The sequence below is a fragment of the Podarcis melisellensis genome, assembly GCF_964234715.1.
Source record: "Podarcis melisellensis genome assembly, chromosome: 9".
NCBI classification, from domain to species: domain Eukaryota; kingdom Metazoa; phylum Chordata; class Lepidosauria; order Squamata; family Lacertidae; genus Podarcis; species Podarcis melisellensis.
The window spans coordinates 36,363,745-36,381,259 of record NC_138541.1 but is presented as its reverse complement, the minus strand read 5'-3'; the positions used below and the strand labels follow the sequence as shown (position 1 = coordinate 36,381,259).

The window sequence follows — 17,515 nt, the reverse complement described above, 5'->3', positions numbered from 1 at the left end:
CACATATGTTGATCTAGGGAGTGAGGCTCTTTCGACTCCAGCTCCTGTGCAGCTCAGATCGCTCTCTCTCCACTTCCTTTAGCATTTAGCATCTTATTCTTTTCATAGCGTGAAAGAAAATTTTCCTCAAAAACAATGACTTTTGTACACACACACACACACACACACACACACACAATGTTAAAGTTTAGCAGGATGTGCTTCTCATATGTGATAATTATTATTTTTATTTAAATAGTATTAAAAATAAATAAAAATAAAAAGAAATTCTTCTTAGTGGACTCCAGCATGAGCCAAACATTTAATCTAATCTGTTATCGCTGCTCAGCAGGCAGTCTTGGCAACTCTGATCTATTCTGCTTTGCTTTGCGGAATGCAATAAAGAGCAAAGAACAGCTGGTTTAGGAAAGTCTTAGAAACGTCTCTGTAGTTTACAAAGACAATAATAATATTTTCATATTTGAATGAGTTTAGATCCATGTTAAACCACACCAAAGGGGAAAATCAAGCCTTTTCAAAATGTTTTCTCAAGTCAAAGAGCACTACAAAAATGTTCTGCATCCCTGAGAGTTAAAAGAAATCAAGAACACTGTACACAAATATTCTTTTGAAAAGCCTTTTTTCCAAAAGTGCTTCACATTCGCCTATGCCTTGTTTTAACTCTTATTATTTATGCAACTTTTTTAAAAAAGCTGCACAAATTTCATAAATAATTATTATACAACTCAAGGTGTGATAGAGTTTCACCCGCTAATTTCTTCTACTCTTCACATGACAGTGATTGCATTCAGATGAAATACCAAACCATAGTTTGGCTATAGATAGATGGGCAGAGCTAAGGAGAGTCAAGAATTAAGCTTGAGCTATCCTCCCTCATGTGCTAAGGATTTTAAAGTTGATTTCCTGTTTGTCAACAAACCATAGTTTCCCATTGTGTCCTAGTGCAGTGTACTATGGTTTGCTCCAATGACAGCTTGCTCTTTAAACCAAGATCCCAAACCACAGTTTGATCCTAATTTAAGAGCAAACTATGATTTGAGCAAAATATATTCATTGCTTTTGGATCTAAGAGGAAGTCACTTAAGAATCCTCAGAGGAAGGATAGAGAACACAAGGCTGAGACTCAGTTTTACACAGTTCTTTTTGTGCACACTAGTGCCAAACCATGGCATTAAGAGTCTTATTGCCTCCGCTTTCTTATACAACAACATCATTTACACTTTTAAGGTAAACATGGAAAGAGATAATGCAAGGAAAAACAGCTTTGCAATTATATAGTCACAACTTTGTATTTCAAAAGGTGGTACAATATCAGAGAGCAGGACACAGTTCATTTTGTGGATAGAGATAGAAAGAAACATTTTAAAAAGCAACAAGTAGTGTTTGTGGCCCAGGCAAATTAATTCTCATAAATTTAAATGGAAGGCATTTAAGCACTGTGGAACAATCACAGTGGGAATTAAAAGTTTCTGTCTTTGCCTGCACTGTGCTCATAATCCTTTGCTAGGGGACAGTAGCATATATGCAAAGTAAAAAAAAAAAAAGCAGAATAATTTATGATAATTAGGTTTAAGTTGGAGCAGCTGGAGGATAAGACACCCCCTGCAAAACATTTTGATAGTACAGGGAAAGGTGATAGTAGACTACAGGGACAATCAAGAGAAAGTTGAGTGTTCCTAAAACCCATTGGTGTCAAAGGGTGTTAAGCACAATGTAAATTTATCTGGATTGTGTCCCATGTATGGTCACCATAGATCTCATGGCCTAGATTCTCTTCTCTATTACATAATACATTAAGAATAACATTTACTATGCTGTGGTCTCGTGTGTTTATCAAACGCCACTATTTTGCCCAATGTGTTTAGCAACACCATGGAACTGGTCCAAATCCTACAAATACTTTGAAGGTTTGCTTTAGTCCTCTAGATATGTTTAACTTATATTACTACAAAATCAGCTTTCTTAAAAGGACAACAAACTTTTTAAAAAATGAAGTAGACATCTCATGTAGTCTTCTGAGTCCATATTTGTATTTCAAAATTTCAAGTGAACATTTCTGAGGCATCAGGCATTTTGGGGCTCCTCGCTGATGATTTAACACCCACTATTCCACCTGAGGCTGCCTGTGACCTCTGATATGGCCCTTTTAGCACAGTGCTTCAAAGAGGACAGGACATCAACTTCCTTTATTGCTACCTGGCACTCTCCTGTTTCTTTGCTTGCCTTTCCTTTGATCCTCTATTTGGACTGAGGGGTTTTCCCTGGTCTTCCATTTCTCCCTATGGCTGGGATTACTTTCCTCTGTGACTTCGTTTGAAACATTCCTGAAAACCCAACCTTTTTTCTTGGTCTTCCTCCCTTACTGTTTTTTTTGGGGTGTGTGTGTGTTTTTTGTTTATTTTTTTACAATTTTTTAAAGTGTGATAATAATATTAAACTTACACCAACAGTTTCTCCCATATACCATTTCCATATTTTGCATATTTTTTCTATGTCCCCTTCCCCAATGGTTTGTCAATATTTAGGCTGAATGTCTTTGGGCAGCTTTCAATTGCAACTAAATGCTTAGTTTATTTTAAGTGCTATACAAAATAATAAATATTGTAATGATGATGATGATGATGATAACTCCACTTTGAATCCAAATTATAGGGTTGAATTGAAAGAACCATGAGTAAAAAATAAAAACCCACTAACGCTATTTTGTAAACAGTGCTGTAGTTGGTTAGGTTCAATAGCAGTTCCCATACTTCTGCTTGTGCACAAGAATATAGGAAGATGTCTTATAATGAGTCAGATCTCTGGCCCATTCAGCTCAGTACGGTCTGCACTAAGTAGTGACAGCTCCTCAGGGTTTCAGCCAGGAGTCTTTCCCAGCCCTACCAGAAGATGCCAGAGATTGAACCTGGAACCTTTTGCATGCAAAACATTAAGCAGTGACCCTTTTATAGTATTTGCAGAAGCAGGAGAACAGTTTCAGATTTAGTTCCACTTTTCTGACACACAACACTCCGGCGAAAGGTATAAAACAGGCCTCTTCTCCATGAGAGATCCTCAGAAGAGAAATAATAATGCACATTCTGAGGCTGTTCATTTGCACACAGGTGTGATGCTTCAAGCCAGAAGCGAGTTGTCAGTTAGGTGGTGATCTGCCTTTTCTGGGAACACCCACTGGGAGCTCTCCCAGGTCCTGCAGAGCCTGTGCTCAATCCTGATTTACCAGAGTTTGCACTCTGGACCTGTTGCCTAGATCCTGTTGCCTTGAGACTAAGCAACTGGATAAAGGGCAGTGCCCAGGAGTTATGGCTTAGTGTCCCATGGGGAGAACAGGACAAACTGTACACTATGCCAAGTTAACATAATGAATTTTAAGAAAAGAAACACTTAACTGTAGATGATCTGCTTATCTAGATCAAATTGTAAGACCCCTGAACAGTATTTTCTGAATAAAACACATTAGGATACACATAGGATGCTTTGCACAATGTGTTAGCAATAAAAGGTATACACAATTATAATACGTTAGTATTTACAATGTTGATTTACCTGGTATGTGACCTCTGCAAGTGTAATAGAATTCTTTACAATAATCCTTGCACAGGAAAGGAAGAACTAGTTCTCTTCCCAATGCCTCCTTCTCAGTTGAGTGGAACAGATTCTGAGCATTCGGCGAACAGTGTGCACATTTGATTTCCTGCAGCATCTTCACACATTCTGTGTTGTTGGTAACTGAAAAGATCTGCAAGCCACAAACCAGAGACATATAAGGTTTCCCGCCTTCTGCAAAAAGGCCTGTGAACTAATGCAAATATCTGATGCCAGTTTAAGCAGGGCAGTTATACAGGAATACGTGTAAAAGCAGCAATGTCACAGGCAAACACACATAAGTCTAAGCAACTGAGCACCCATAATTCACCAGTATTTTTAGCACAAGTCTGTGCAGTTTTTCTGCAGCCCTGAAAGCCAATCGGTTTAGTCAAAAGCCAACTCATTGCCAGCTCTAGAATGGGATTGCTTGATTATCACTGGCCCCATATCATCTTATGAAGTTGATCTACAGCACAGTAGAAACCACATTCATCAACAAAAATACGAGTATTTTTGCTTTTAACGTTTGGAACACTATCTGAATGAATGCACAATGTATAATGAACAGTCACTGAAACTTGTCATAATTAAATTCATAGTTGAATAGCAATAGAGAACCTCAGGCTTAATGACTAAACTTTCCCTTTTGCCAGCAACACATCCATAGAACTGGCCACATCCTTCTTTGGTTTTCATTCCAATCTGATCAACATGGGGGTACTAAACAGAGAAGCTCATGAAGGTGGTAGTAGTAGCTGGCTACTGCCTTTCTGGTAGGTACAGCTGCTGTTGGTTTATATAGTTTATATGGTTTGGCATAGTGATTTCACCAAATCTCATATTTCCTGTCCTGTCAGTATGAAACTTGGGGGCTCATAATGTTTCAAATAAGGATTCATAATTTTTCTCAGTTTAGTTTTCAATACAAACTGGTGAACAATTTAGTTTATTTTCACCTTTCCATGGTCATCTAAATCCTCTCTCCCTTCCTTCCCTCTCCCATGCATGACAGTCCTCTGTGATATACTTACATGACAAACTCCATACCAGGGATGGTCAACAGGAAGCCCTCAGTCTATGTTAAGATATATTAATCTAGTCAATAGATTTTTCTAAAAGTGGATTGTAAAATATTGCCAGCAGTTGCATTTGAAAGGAAATTTGTTATCAAAAGGTCTTTCTTTGTGTGTGTGTGTGTGTGTGTGTGTGTGTGTGAGAGAGAGAGAGAGAGAGAGAGAGAGAGAGAGAGAGAGCATGAATGTGATTCCAGACTTTAATGTTCCAACACTCTTTGGATTTTGTATGTGTCATAACAGGGAAATACTTCCTCCTAGATGACACCAACTTTATTAAATGACCCCATCCCTCATAAGAGAGATTTTCTGCCTGTAGGCCACTATCTGGAAAATATTATGGCTCCCCCAAGAATATAGAAATTGGCCAGTAAACCATTTTGCATTGAAAAGCCCTACAGTCAAAAAGCAACTGCATTTATATATAAAAAAGACATGACAATATTTCACTCCTTGCATGTTCCCATTTATTTGTAACTTATTACCTGAAAGTAAAATGTAATATTTATTTCAGCATGCATATGGATGTCTTTTTCTATATATTTTTCAGATTTTTTAAAATATAATATGGATAATGTCCCAGCCATATTCTGCATTCTGGGAGATTTTACAACCTAGAATCAATTTGATATTCAACACTTAACAATGTTATTCAGACCATGGAGTATGTGGGATATGTGGTGTTTCAGTCTCTGTAACGTCATACTGAGCAGTTCTTTTGGAAAGAGTACAGTAATTTTTCGCTACATTGCTCCATTCATTCTGCTTGAATTAAACATTTTCTATGCCAAATCCAGCTCTATTACTTAATTCAATTTGGAGTCAGCCCATAATTAGTGTATATTGTATCATGGCTCTTCTGAGACACCACAGTACTGTAAAAAAGTTTGGAGTCATCACATTTATTGGCTTGGTGGCAATCACATAAAACTTGGAGTCAAATTAGATCAGAGAGAGTGTTTCATCATGCTAAGTGATCTGTCAGTGGTTTCATTACACTTGTGCCAGTGAAATGCACTCAATTCACTGGAACTGTCTTAGCAAAAAAACCCACCTAAATTTAACCATATGACATTTTAAACCACTTGCAAGCATATTTTTCAAGATAGCCTGCACTTGTGAAGCACAGACAATTCAGAAAATGGTACAGTACTCTCCTTTAGCTCTATTATACACTGTTAATGGTTTAAATCCCCAGTGTGGCAACTGTCTCAGCACTAGGTTTTGGCATCTCAAAGCAAAGATGGCCCTTCATCCTTAAGGTCATAAAGGGTATGTCCAAATGGAAGCTTTCTGCACTTCCAATTCACAACTTCTTTTCCTGGGACAAATGACTGCTACATCTTCCATGGAGGTGGAGGTGGCACCACTGCCGATGGATGAACTGGAAGTGATGGAAGCACCAGAGAGAAGGGATAAAGAGCATGATGAGGAGAAGGTAGCACTGAGTTGTTGGTAACTGCTGAATGCATCACCTGATATCACCAAGCCTGAAAAGAAGCCACAGCTTGGAAAAAGGAAGTTGAAACTGCCTGAGTCTAGCAGGAAGCCATAACCAGGAGAAAGACACATAGGATGCTGAGATGAAGGGGTACAGATTTTTTAATGTTAGTTTGACCGCAGAGAAAAGAAAAATGCATCAGACTAGGCCAGGCAAAAGAAGTCCACAAATAAAACTCAAAAGATGGACAACTTATTACTCATTAATTGAGAGATTGCCTTATCCCTTATATACCCAGTAGATCATTGCAATCTGTAGGAGAGATTCTCTTTCAAGTTCCAACGATCTTAGAAGCCTTTTCCACAGTAAATCAGAACAGGGGTTTTTTTTGTGGCTCCCCTATTCTGCGGAACTGTGTTCCTCTCAAGAGGAGGCACTCATTATCTGCATTTGCAGACAACTGAATTTGTTTATCTGATAAACTTTCCCAGCTTGGATGAAAATGCCTCTGCCATGGGTCTCTACTTATGTAGCTATAAACTTTTAGATTTATATCCAGTTATTTACTGTGTTGTTTTTGGCTGTGTTTTCTTGCGTTTTGTACATCATGTTAGGATGTGTATGTATGTGTAGAATATGATTAATAAATTATAAAATTAACATTACACATAGTTTCCTGATGGGCTGTGCATAGCTCAAGTTTTACCAAGAGGTAACTGCTGTGTTTTCTTCTAGGCAGCTGCAAGCTTTAAGCAGCTGTTGGAGGTAATTCACTAGAATATTCAAGCTCTGAGCTAATTCTCATGGAACTCCCCTCCTAGGGTAATTCTAACAGCTTCCCTTCTGATTTCTGCAGACAAGTAAAAACACTGTTGTTTTAAAAACAACAAAGAGCATTGTGGTACCTTAGAGGCTAAGAAATTTATTATGGCATAAACTTTTGTGGATTACAGTCCACTTTATCAGTTGCATGAATTTACAGGTATAGACATACATAGGGAGGGGATACTGTAAACAGGGAAATGAAATGCAGAAAAAGAACACAGACAGTGATAATTACATAATGAAGAGTGGTAATTCACAAAGCAGTTGTTAATAACACAGACATCCTAACTTTGGTAAGACAATTACCACATACAATGCACTAAAATATTTTGCTTCAAAGGAAATCTGATCAATCTGATAAAGTGGACTGTAGCCCATGGAATATTGTGCTGTAACAGATCTGTTAATCATTAAGGTGCCACAATAAATAGCATTGGCAATTAAATTGACCACTGCAGTACCCCTCATAGGAAGGACCATGGGGTTAAACAACATCCCCAAGCACCACTGTCTGAAGATGACCATCCACGTAGGACTGAAACCACTGTAAAGTGGTACCGCCCATTTCAGACAAATGCTCCAGAAGGATACTATGGTCAACGGTATCAAAAGTCTCTGGGATATCAAGGAGAATCAATAGCATCATACTCTGCCTGTCTCTCAACATACAGGGCAAGCAAGACAGTTTCTATGCTAAAGCCAGGCCTAAACTCCAATTGAAATGGATCCAGACAATCAGTCTCATCCAATAGAGCCTGGATCTAGTTAGTAGCAACTTACTCAATGTTGCTCAAGAAGGGAACAGTAGCAGTCAGTCAATAGTTGTTTAAATTCTCTGATTCCTGGGAGCATTTCTTAAGTCTAATGTTTTCCTTTAAGCAGTTAGGGATAACGTCCTCCTACACAGAGATGTTAATCACCTCCCTGGTTGAGCTAGCCACCCAATCTTTACTTTGTTTTCATTACCCATAAAGGGCAAGGGTCAAGAGCAAATGTGGTCACCTATGCAGATCCAACAATTTTGTCCATATTCTCAAGCCATATCAACTTAACAAAACAGGACACAATGGTGTTCTGGATATCTGTTGAGAGTCACCTGCTGCAGTGAAAGGCATGGTGGATACAAGGGACAGGGACATGGGTGGCACTGTGGTCTGAACCACGAAGCCTCTTGGGCTTGCCGATCATAAGGTTGGCAGTTTGAATCCACGTGATGGAGTGAGCTCCTGCTTTGTCCCAGCTTCTGCCAACCTAGCAGTTTGAAAGCATACCAGAGCTAGTAGATAAACAGGTACTGCTGTGGCAGGAAGGTAAACAGTGTTTCTGTGTGCTCTGGCATTTGTCACTGTGTTCTGTGACCCAGAAACCTGTGTGTGGACAAACACTGGCTCCCTTGGCCTGAAAGTGGAGAAGAGTGCCGCACCCCATGTTGAATTTGACTGGATTTAACCATGCAGGGATACTTTACCTTACCTTTACCTTACTTGGATACAAGGATTTTATCCCCAAAATGCTTTACAAAAGTCACAATGGGTCACATTGGTTCATCCACCTCCTTTGGGCAGAGTATAAAAGGCTCCATACTACCCAAAAAGTTCTGTTGTGTGGCATAGTGAGGATGCAATGGAGGCAGCAAAGTGCTTCTTCATTATATTCACTGCTATTGAGGAGACTCAATAATGAACACTCAGTTGCACTCATCTGGATTTTTCTTCTACGTGTACTCAAGCTGTTTCATTGCTCTAAGCTCTGGTGATACCAAGAAGTCAATTTGGCTCTACAAACAGGACAGGGTGCTCAAGGGCAACCATAGTCCACATCATCCACCTAGTCCACAGGTTAACCAGGATTTTGACAGCAGTATCTCCCAGAGTAGCCTGGAAACCAATTGGATCCATCAGCAAAAGGCAGATTATTCTAATAGGTCTCCAGCTGCTGAAGAGGGAGAAAGCAGCTGAATACCTAAATCTGAACAGGAAATTATAAGACTATGACAAGCAACTGGGGTTAAAACTCCCCACTTTCAGATCACCCTCTTCCCAGCTGGTGGACCAGATCCAGAGTGTGGTCTGCCATTTGCATTAGGCTGATAGCACCCCATGGTTATTATTGTGACCATAGAAGTTCTGAGGCATCCAAGATTTAGTGGCCTCAACATGAATGTTGAAGTCCCCTAGGATCAACAGCCTGGGGTGGGGGGTGGGGGTGGGGGTGGGACAACACTACCTCCAAGACCACTTCTGTTAGCTCAGGCAGAAAGACTGCTGGGCAGCAAGCTGGATGGTAAATTAGCAGAATCCCTAATCTGTTCCAATTGTCTGATAAAAGGCAAAGACACACTAGATTCCCACTCAAGAAAACAGGAAGCCTGGAGAGAGAGAGAGAGAGAGAGAGAGAGAGAGAGAGAGAGAGAGAGAGAGAGAGAGATATCCAATTTCTACTGTCACAGCAACCCCTCTTCCCTGACCCCCCCCCCAAGTTTGCCCTGACACTGTACCAAGTACTCAGGTAGGGAAAGGTGGGTAAGATAAGTTAAACTCAGCCAAGTACTGGTAACACAAGCCAGGTCAGATTCACCATTCACAAATTGTGAATGAGGGAGATTTTATTTAAAACTGACCTGGTACTTAATAACAGCACCTGAGGGCTGGCTGATAACCACAACCACAATTACTCTGGCAAGAGAAGAAGCTGGCACAGCCACCAACTCTCTGTGTCAAGTCCCCCTTACTTGGCATGACCCTTCTCTCACACCATACTTTGTCACTGCAACTGGGGCCTGCTGAGCTCTCCCCAGCTGATCCTACTGCAGACACATATCAAAAATCATCAACCCAAGACTCAAAAGAAAACTAAGACCCCAGACTGTGCTTTTAAATTTTAACTGGGCAAAACAGCCAATCTCACAGAATAAAAGGCCCATATAAAGCTCCTCATTCAGTAGATTAACATCCACTGGTGGTGGCCCTTGCCCTTGAGTCCTCCCCAAAGTGGTGCCACCCACATCTGCCTAGCTCTTGCACCCCCAGCTCCCAGAACTCAAGCCTAGGCAGGGCTGCCACCCAAAGCAGCAAGGGGTGGACTTCCGCACAGCTGACAGTGGAAGGCCAGCATTGTTGGGAATGAGAGAGAGGAGAAGCAGAGCGGGGGTTGGGCAAGGAATGACCACAAGCAACGTGGTAGTTGCAGTTGTTGCGTCCTGCAAAAATTCAGACTACTGTATTGCACATGAAATGAACAAAAGCTGACTAGGGTGTAATTTTTGTGTCCTCTTTTTAAATATCTCTCACTACATTACTTTCTTCCCTTTTACTACAGTGTTTAAGGCTCTTGGGACACTGGGGTTCCTCTCTCACAGGCCTTGAGCTGCTAAGCTGCCCCTGTTTGCCTCCTCCAAAAGCACAGGAAGCAGCTCTGTAGTGAGCACCCCTGGAATTGGACACTCCAGATTTGCCTAGTTTGCCTTTATGGTTGGATTGGCTCTATGAAATACGCATTAAGGACTCACTCACACAGGGACTTCCCTCACCTATGGTGGCACACACACACACAGCATCAAAGGTGTGCCCAGAGAAACAGGCCTAATGGGGTGTGAGGAAGTCTCTATGTGAACATGCGCTACTTGAACTTGTTTCTGTGTGGTATGTTAGTTCATACTGCTCTCGTATTGCAGACTTAGCCTACTTTGCAATATATGAGTTCTGGTACACAGGAAATAAGCTTATACCAGGTCAGCTTTATGCTAGCCCAATACTGCCTACTCTTGAGTGGCAAGCTGCTCTTAGCTTGAGGCCATTCACATAATATCTTACCTTATTCTTTTGACTAGGACCTTCTGCATGCCAAGCAGGTGTTCTACTACTGAGCTATGATTCCTTTTCAGATTACAGATCAATTACCGTACCTGAGATCCTGTTAACTGATGATGTCAGGGACTGGGACTTTCTGCATGCATCAGTTCCTACAGACCCTGTTTCACTCACTGGCAAATCTGTCATGGGCATGGCAAATGTGGATTAATCTGAATAAATGCACCCCTCCCCCCAAATGTAAAATGTATCTTTCAGAATGAGCATACATTTTTTTAAAAAAATCAGATTTGTTATACTCAAATTAGTTTGCTGTTTCCAAAAGCCATATGTAGAACCATGAAATTATAGTGGCTTAAGCTTACAGTATGCTTACTAATTATTATGCCTACTGACTGATTCATAACATATGTTAACTCATCCTTTAATCTCTACCCAGGAAGCTGAAGCCAAGAGAAGACAGGTGAGATAAATATGCAGGGACTTGTAGTTTACAAAGTTGGGTTGGCACTATTAAGCTAAAGGTGAAAGGGAACAGGCATATAGGAGCATAATTTCTTCTGATTTTACAAGAGAATCTGGCCAACACAACTTGTACCATTTCACACGGGTGCAAGGAGGCAAGTCAGCAGAAAAATCATAGCATTCAGTTCTGATGTTAATATGAAGCAGTATTTGGTATACAAATAATTATTCCTGCGAACAGAATGCTTTCAAGATGGTTCAGCTGCTAGTTTCAGCATATGCTTCATTTGGTACTATAGTACTAGATTATGTCATTAAGGAGTTCAGTTTCAATTTTAGGACAATATGTAAATAGATCATTGTACCAAGGCAGCTGTTACAGGGACCCCAAGATGAGTTATTTGTTTAGTTGGATGTGTTCAACAATAGCTTTTGTTGAAGAAAGAGCCAGAGCAAACAAATGATTGTAAAAGGGCACACTTGAAAACAATTACTTTTCACCCATTCCCTGACAGCCTTGGCTGTGAAACCAACTAAGGTACGGAAGATCACCGTGTTTGACAGCCTGTAAGAAAACTTTAAAAGAAATAATGCACAAAACTTTAATATGTCATTATTTGCTTATGAATTTAGAGAATCAAATGGTAAATGGAGAATAATCCAGAGCACCAGAAGGTAGGGATAAAATGTCAATGACATCATGCAAATAAAACAAAACCAAATAAAGATGATAAAGGGAGACTGTAATTTCATGTGTCTGTGCATTTTCTGTTGCAGCTTTGCACTACTTAAGAGGCTTGGCAGCATTTCACTAAAAATACAGATCAATAATTTAATCATTAAATTGCCAGAGGGTTGACAAATGTAGTCTTAAACCAAGAGGCTTTTTGTGATTAGAAATGACTGCTGAGTGTGCTTCATTACTTTTAAAAACTGCTGAAACACTTAATTCTTATCACCCTTACACTTGTCTGTGGGTGGGTATATCATAAGTGCAGTGTCACAGCACAGCCATAGGGATGTACTTCCTGGAGCATTTCCAGAGCACCCTGTTCAGAGTCTGCTATCACTAAATCTACTAGACGCATTTTGCATGGAAAGTCATCCATTATGTGTCACGTGAATCAGAAGTGGCAAACTTTCCAACGCACACTTACCTGAGAGTAAATCCCATAGAAATCAATGGGACTTGATTCTGAGTAAGCATGAAGAGGATTGCACTGCACATGAAAAGGGGGGGAAAATGCATATTTTGGTCCATCTGGTACACAGACGTGCAAAAATGTTTATTGCCAAGTTTTGTTTGAATGAATGATATGATATATATGGATATGACATAGCCTGAAATGATGGGTTGAGATGTACATTAAATCATGTCCTTCCAGTTAAAAGTGTTTTTAGATGTCACCAGCCACAAAAGAAAGAGTGCTAAGAAATCAAGTTCTGTAGCTGGGTAGAAATGCAACTATTGTGTAAAGTCTGTCTCACCTTTAATCCACCACAGAGAGCTTATTTATTACAGGGAGATTTCAGAGAGTCCATCCAGCAGATGCTGCTGCTCATTTCTAGATGTTACTAACAGGATAAACTAAGGACACCCCCCCCTCCCCGCTTGACTCTGGCATTTGTGGGTTTCAGTTAGAGACTTTAGGAGGTTATCTGAATGTAGTTAGTGTGTAGTTTAATGTGATTACCACACAGGAGCTTTGCTGACACTACCTCTGGCCAAACATGCGGAGAAAATATTCAACCAAACTCCTGCTGCATCTGGTAAGAATAGAGTTTCCTTTGCTGAAATCCCTGCAGCAAAGACAGCTCTCGCTCATCTGGGAACAGAGGCGATAGGACAAATGCTCTCTCAAAAGGCATGAGCATTTGGACAGAGCTGGGGACTGAAGGAGAATGATGTTCTCCAGTTTCACCCATTAGCGAACCAACCAACAAATACAATGGTGTTGTTGTTATTCTTTTGCCATAAGCAACAGGACTCTGTGTGTGGGCAGCAGTTTAGTGGGGAGGAGGATAAGTCGACCCCTTTTTGTCCTATTGATTTTTTCCCTATTTGCATGACTTGAGCAAATTAAATGATGCAATATGGCTTTTTGTTACAAAACAAAGTGAGAGATACCACCCAGACACATATGTTGATTCGTAGAAGCTGTTTACATGAGAATGGAGTGAAATCTACCGTGAACTGAGCATAAAAATTCGATTCAGGCTGGGTATTTTTTTTTTATTATGCTTGGGCCAGAAAGACTGAAACACAAGTTTTCCAAGACGCTCTCAGACCTTGACAACTGCAGTGTTGTAACGGAGGAATTCTTAATTAAACCTAAAAGCTGGAAGGGGGAGCAGGGGGAAAGAGGGGGCAGTGAGAAAGACACCTGATTGTTTATTTCACGTGCAGTGATTCTCAATGACATTTATTCATCACGTTTCCCTCCCTAGATCCAGCATTGCACATTGCCCTTCTGATCGAAACAATACCCTGAAAAACTTAGAGAACACCAACACGCTGGAACGCAGAAGAACAGCAGACCCCTGAACAGGCGCCCTTCTTATTCCAGGATGCCTAGGATTTTTCATTTATCCTCATAATGCCATCAAGTCTAATGACGTTAAAACTGCCATGCTGCAAAAAAAGGAAATTCGCTCTCTCTCTCTCTTTCCACACACCCACAATCCAGTAGATACCCTCCTTTTATCCCGTTTGAGAAAGATCCATTTGCAACCGCTCCAGTTTGTCGAGGAACAACTTCAGGGAATCCTCTCCCCCCCCTCCCCTTTTCTCTCTCCAGAGCAAGGGACCGACCTAATCGGTGGAAGAGCTCGTAAAAAGTTTGCAGCGTCCTGGCATCATCTGCTCTCCCAATCACCATCTGCTACCCGAAGTTTCCTGACCAAACATGTGGAGAGAATCATACACACTTTTCTACCCTCAGAAAAAATAAACGGGGAAACCAAAGCCACCTTAATTTACAGTCCCACGGCTGCCAGGGAGCGTTGACTGACTCCAAGAAAACCCTCCAGACTTTATTGGCAGCATCTCTGCCGCCCCCCCCGCCATCCAGCCCCATATCTCATCCAGACCGGGACGAAAGTCTACCTGTTTTCTAACTCAGCTTCTTTCTGCTCTCTTCTAGATGGGACCACCTGACAATTGGGGCTTCCAGGGGCTGCAGCATCGCTTCACTATACAGTAGTACACAAAATTTCCCAATTTTACCCCCCCCCAAATAAATTGTTATTCTAGATTGTTAACCTGCGGTCAAGGTTTGGGGGTTTTTTTGTACAAACTATCTGCCCCGCGTCCAGATTTTGACATCGCCACTCTCTGAAGACTCAGCATCAGTGACCATCCAAAACCTTGTAACAAGTTTTCCAAGGACTGTTGTGCTTGAGGTACAACAGAAACCTGCAGGAACCAACACACACACACGCACGCACACATACGGTGTTCCTGAAATTAGCACCCCATCCTAGAAGAGACGGAAAGGAAACAAGGGCACAACAGTATCAAAGGTGCCAGTACCCAAGAGAAACCGCAGCGCTATCTTCCTCACACGTTTATGCTCAAAACTAAGTCAAACTATACTTAATGGGGCTTACAGTGCGAGCCAATGGAAGTTCACTTGCAAGAAAGTTCAACGGAGTTTATTCCCGGGCAAAAGTCCGTTTGGGATTGCAGCCCTCTCTCCTTTGCTAAGCCTGAGTTTGGGATAACATGTGGGTTGATGAAGAAGATCTGAGCCACTCCAGAGTTTCATGGGCTCCTTGGCCAACAGAAATCCGTCCAGGTGAAGACGTCTACCTATCCCCCCACCCTCACCTTTCTCCTCTACTGCTTGAAGCACCCAAGCTCAGGCCACCTTTGACACCTCCCCAGAGCTGTGGCCTTCTCACCACCTTTGCAAGCCTGCTGAAGAGGAGAGACAGACAGATACAGGTCCATCTCTCCTTGGTTCTCCCCAAGGAGTCTCCTTCCACCCTCCCAGATCACGAGGAGGACCCCCCCCCTTACAGATCCAAAATCACCCTCCTTCTCCTGCTGCTGCTCAGGTGAGCCCCGGAGTGCGCAGCCCTCCCACCCGCCGCCGCGCGCCTTACCTTGTTCTCCACGTGCAGCGAGCCCTGGCTGTCCGCCCTGGGGCAGCAGGAGAGGCGAGGGTAGAAGCCCCGGCACACGAGCTCCCCTCCGAGGGGTGGCTCCAGTAGCAGCAGCCTCCTGTCTCGCTTCTTGAGGCGCCTGGGGGGGCTGCCGTTCAGGCACCTTCTCCTCTTGGCCCCCCCGCTCTCCCCAAAGCGGGCCTCCCCCTCGAAGAAGCAGAGGACCACGGCCACCAAGAGCAGCTTGAGCGGGAGCATCTTCAGAGCGACCATGCCTCCGCGAGCTTCGCTGGCAAATCCCAAGGCAAATCCAAGAGCGAAAGCTTTCCGTGTGGTGTGTGTGGGGGGAAACCCCTTAGATCCGGGGGTGGAGGGGGGGGGAGAGAGAGAGGGTGTGGGGGGGAGGCCTCCAAGGAGGGAGCGAGTGATGTCTGAGGGACCAAAAAAAAAGAGGGGGGGGGGAGAGCGCACGTCGCGTGTGGTGTAAAGGGGGGCTGGCGAGGGAAAGGTGCCGCGCAGTTTGCGCGAGGGCCGGTTTAGTTGGCGCGGCTGAGGCGTCGAAATTGCCGGCGCGAAGGGCTCCCGCGTTGGCGCGCGAAAGAGAAGACGAGGAGGAGGAGGTGGTGGTGGTCGTGGCGGTGGCGGCAGCAGCGGCAGCAGCAAGTCCCTTCTGGTCGTTCCATAGAAAGGCGGCCGCAATTCAGCGAGGACAGCCTGGCTGGGGTGATGCCTCCTCTGCTGCTGCCGGCGGGAGCTGGAGCTCACTAGGGCTCTCATGTTTCGCTCCCTCTTTTCTTCTTATTTTTAAGCAGCGCGCGGGGAGGTGCTGCCACCGCGCGCCCCTTCACGTCACCGAAAAGAGGGACTAGCGGGGAGAAGAGCGAGGGAGCGTGTGCGTGCGTGCGTGCGTGGCCGTGCTCGCGCGCTGGGGAGAGAGGGGAAGCGGACGGTCACGGGGCGCGAGCGCGCGGGGTAGGCGCGCGCGCACGGACGAGGCGACTGGCGGGCCGGCTGGCTGGCTGGCTGACTGGTCGGCGCACTCGCGCGCGCTGGGCCGAACTGCCTGAGGGAGCAGAGAGAGAGTGTGGCGGGGGTGGGGGGTGGGGGGGGGTGGTCACGTAAGCAGCAGCCACCGTTGGCTGAGAGGAAGGTCCGGCAGCGACAATAGCAGCAGCCGCGGTGAGGAGGGACAGGAAAGAGGCGAGTGAGGAAACTTGAGGGAATAGCCAGCCCGTGGCCCCAGGGACTCTTCTTGAGCAGGACTCAAGAATAGAAGGACCCCCCACGCCCTCCTCAAAAGATTTGTGCATTGCATGGTCTAACTCTGCAATGCCTGCAGACCTCCTGTGATTTCAATTAATTCAGTATAGTGTGAGGTAGCCCACTTGGCCGCTCTGCAGAACTGGCACAGTTACAGGTGCCGCATAATACTCCTTCTGCATTTGCAAGATCTTTTCATGTGGCAGCAGCTACACTTTGCAACTCCCTGCTGGTTGGCATCAGGCAGGCGCCTTCTCCATACTCTATTTTTTTTGGTTTTGGCACCTGCTAAGAACATTTTTGCTGAGGCAGTCCTGTCGGATCTCGACCTGTAGTTGTTGAGGTGTCTTTACTGTTAATTTTAATATTAACAGTATTACAGTGGTACCTCGGGTTACATACGCTTGAGGTTACATACACTTCAGGTTACAGACTCCGCTAACCCAGAAATAGTGCTTCAGGTTAAGAACTTTGCTTCAGGATGAGAACAGACATCGGGCTCCGATGGCGCGGCGTCAGCAGGAGGCCCCATTAGCTAAAGTGGTGCTTCAGGTTAAGAACAGTTTCAGGTTAAGAACAGACCTCTGGAATGAATTAAGTACTTAACCCGAGGTACCACTGGAATGTGATTTTAATATTTCCTGTAAACCTGCCTAGAGGTTTTATTACAATCAAGTAGTGTATAAATTTTGTTAAACAAATTAATAAATTAAATGTCCTCTCCTGGAAGCCCTCACCTGCAGAGATTTGGTGGACGGCTACTAGAGAGAGGAAAAACTCTGGGGTTGTTTCTGTCTTTCTGTGCTTAATAATAATAATAATAATAATAATAATAATAATAATGGATCTCCTTCCCAAAGGAGACCCACCTACTGCCTCTCCAGCTATTCTTTAGGCACCAGGCCAAGTCTATCCTATTTATTTGATTTTGCATCCCCAATGGATGT

General features: G+C 43.3%; 2 protein-coding genes across 4 annotated transcripts in view; one reads left to right on the top strand and one right to left on the bottom strand.

The window, feature by feature from the left end:
- ANAPC10 (anaphase promoting complex subunit 10) overlaps positions 1-4,263 on the top strand; it is a 111,943-nt gene extending 107,680 nt beyond the window's left edge. Inside the window, exon 6 of the mRNA XM_081926252.1 lies at positions 4,242-4,263. The gene's annotated coding sequence lies outside the window, so the exon portion shown is untranslated. The remainder of the gene's footprint in view (positions 1-4,241) is intronic.
- The window catches only part of HHIP (hedgehog interacting protein), a 68,156-nt gene extending 52,474 nt beyond the window's left edge, over positions 1-15,682 (bottom strand). The window contains exons 1-2 of one of the 3 annotated variants that reach the window (XM_081925996.1): positions 15,309-15,682; positions 3,547-3,739 (exon numbers count right to left, since the gene is read on the bottom strand). In XM_081925996.1, the coding sequence (XP_081782122.1) occupies positions 3,547-3,739; positions 15,309-15,581 (466 nt within the window). In that variant the 5' untranslated portion in view covers positions 15,582-15,682. The remainder of the gene's footprint in view (positions 1-3,546; positions 3,740-15,308) is intronic. The other 2 variants (XM_081925994.1, XM_081925995.1) reach the window with 2 other exon arrangements.
- Between the last annotated feature and the right edge of the window lie 1,833 nt (positions 15,683-17,515).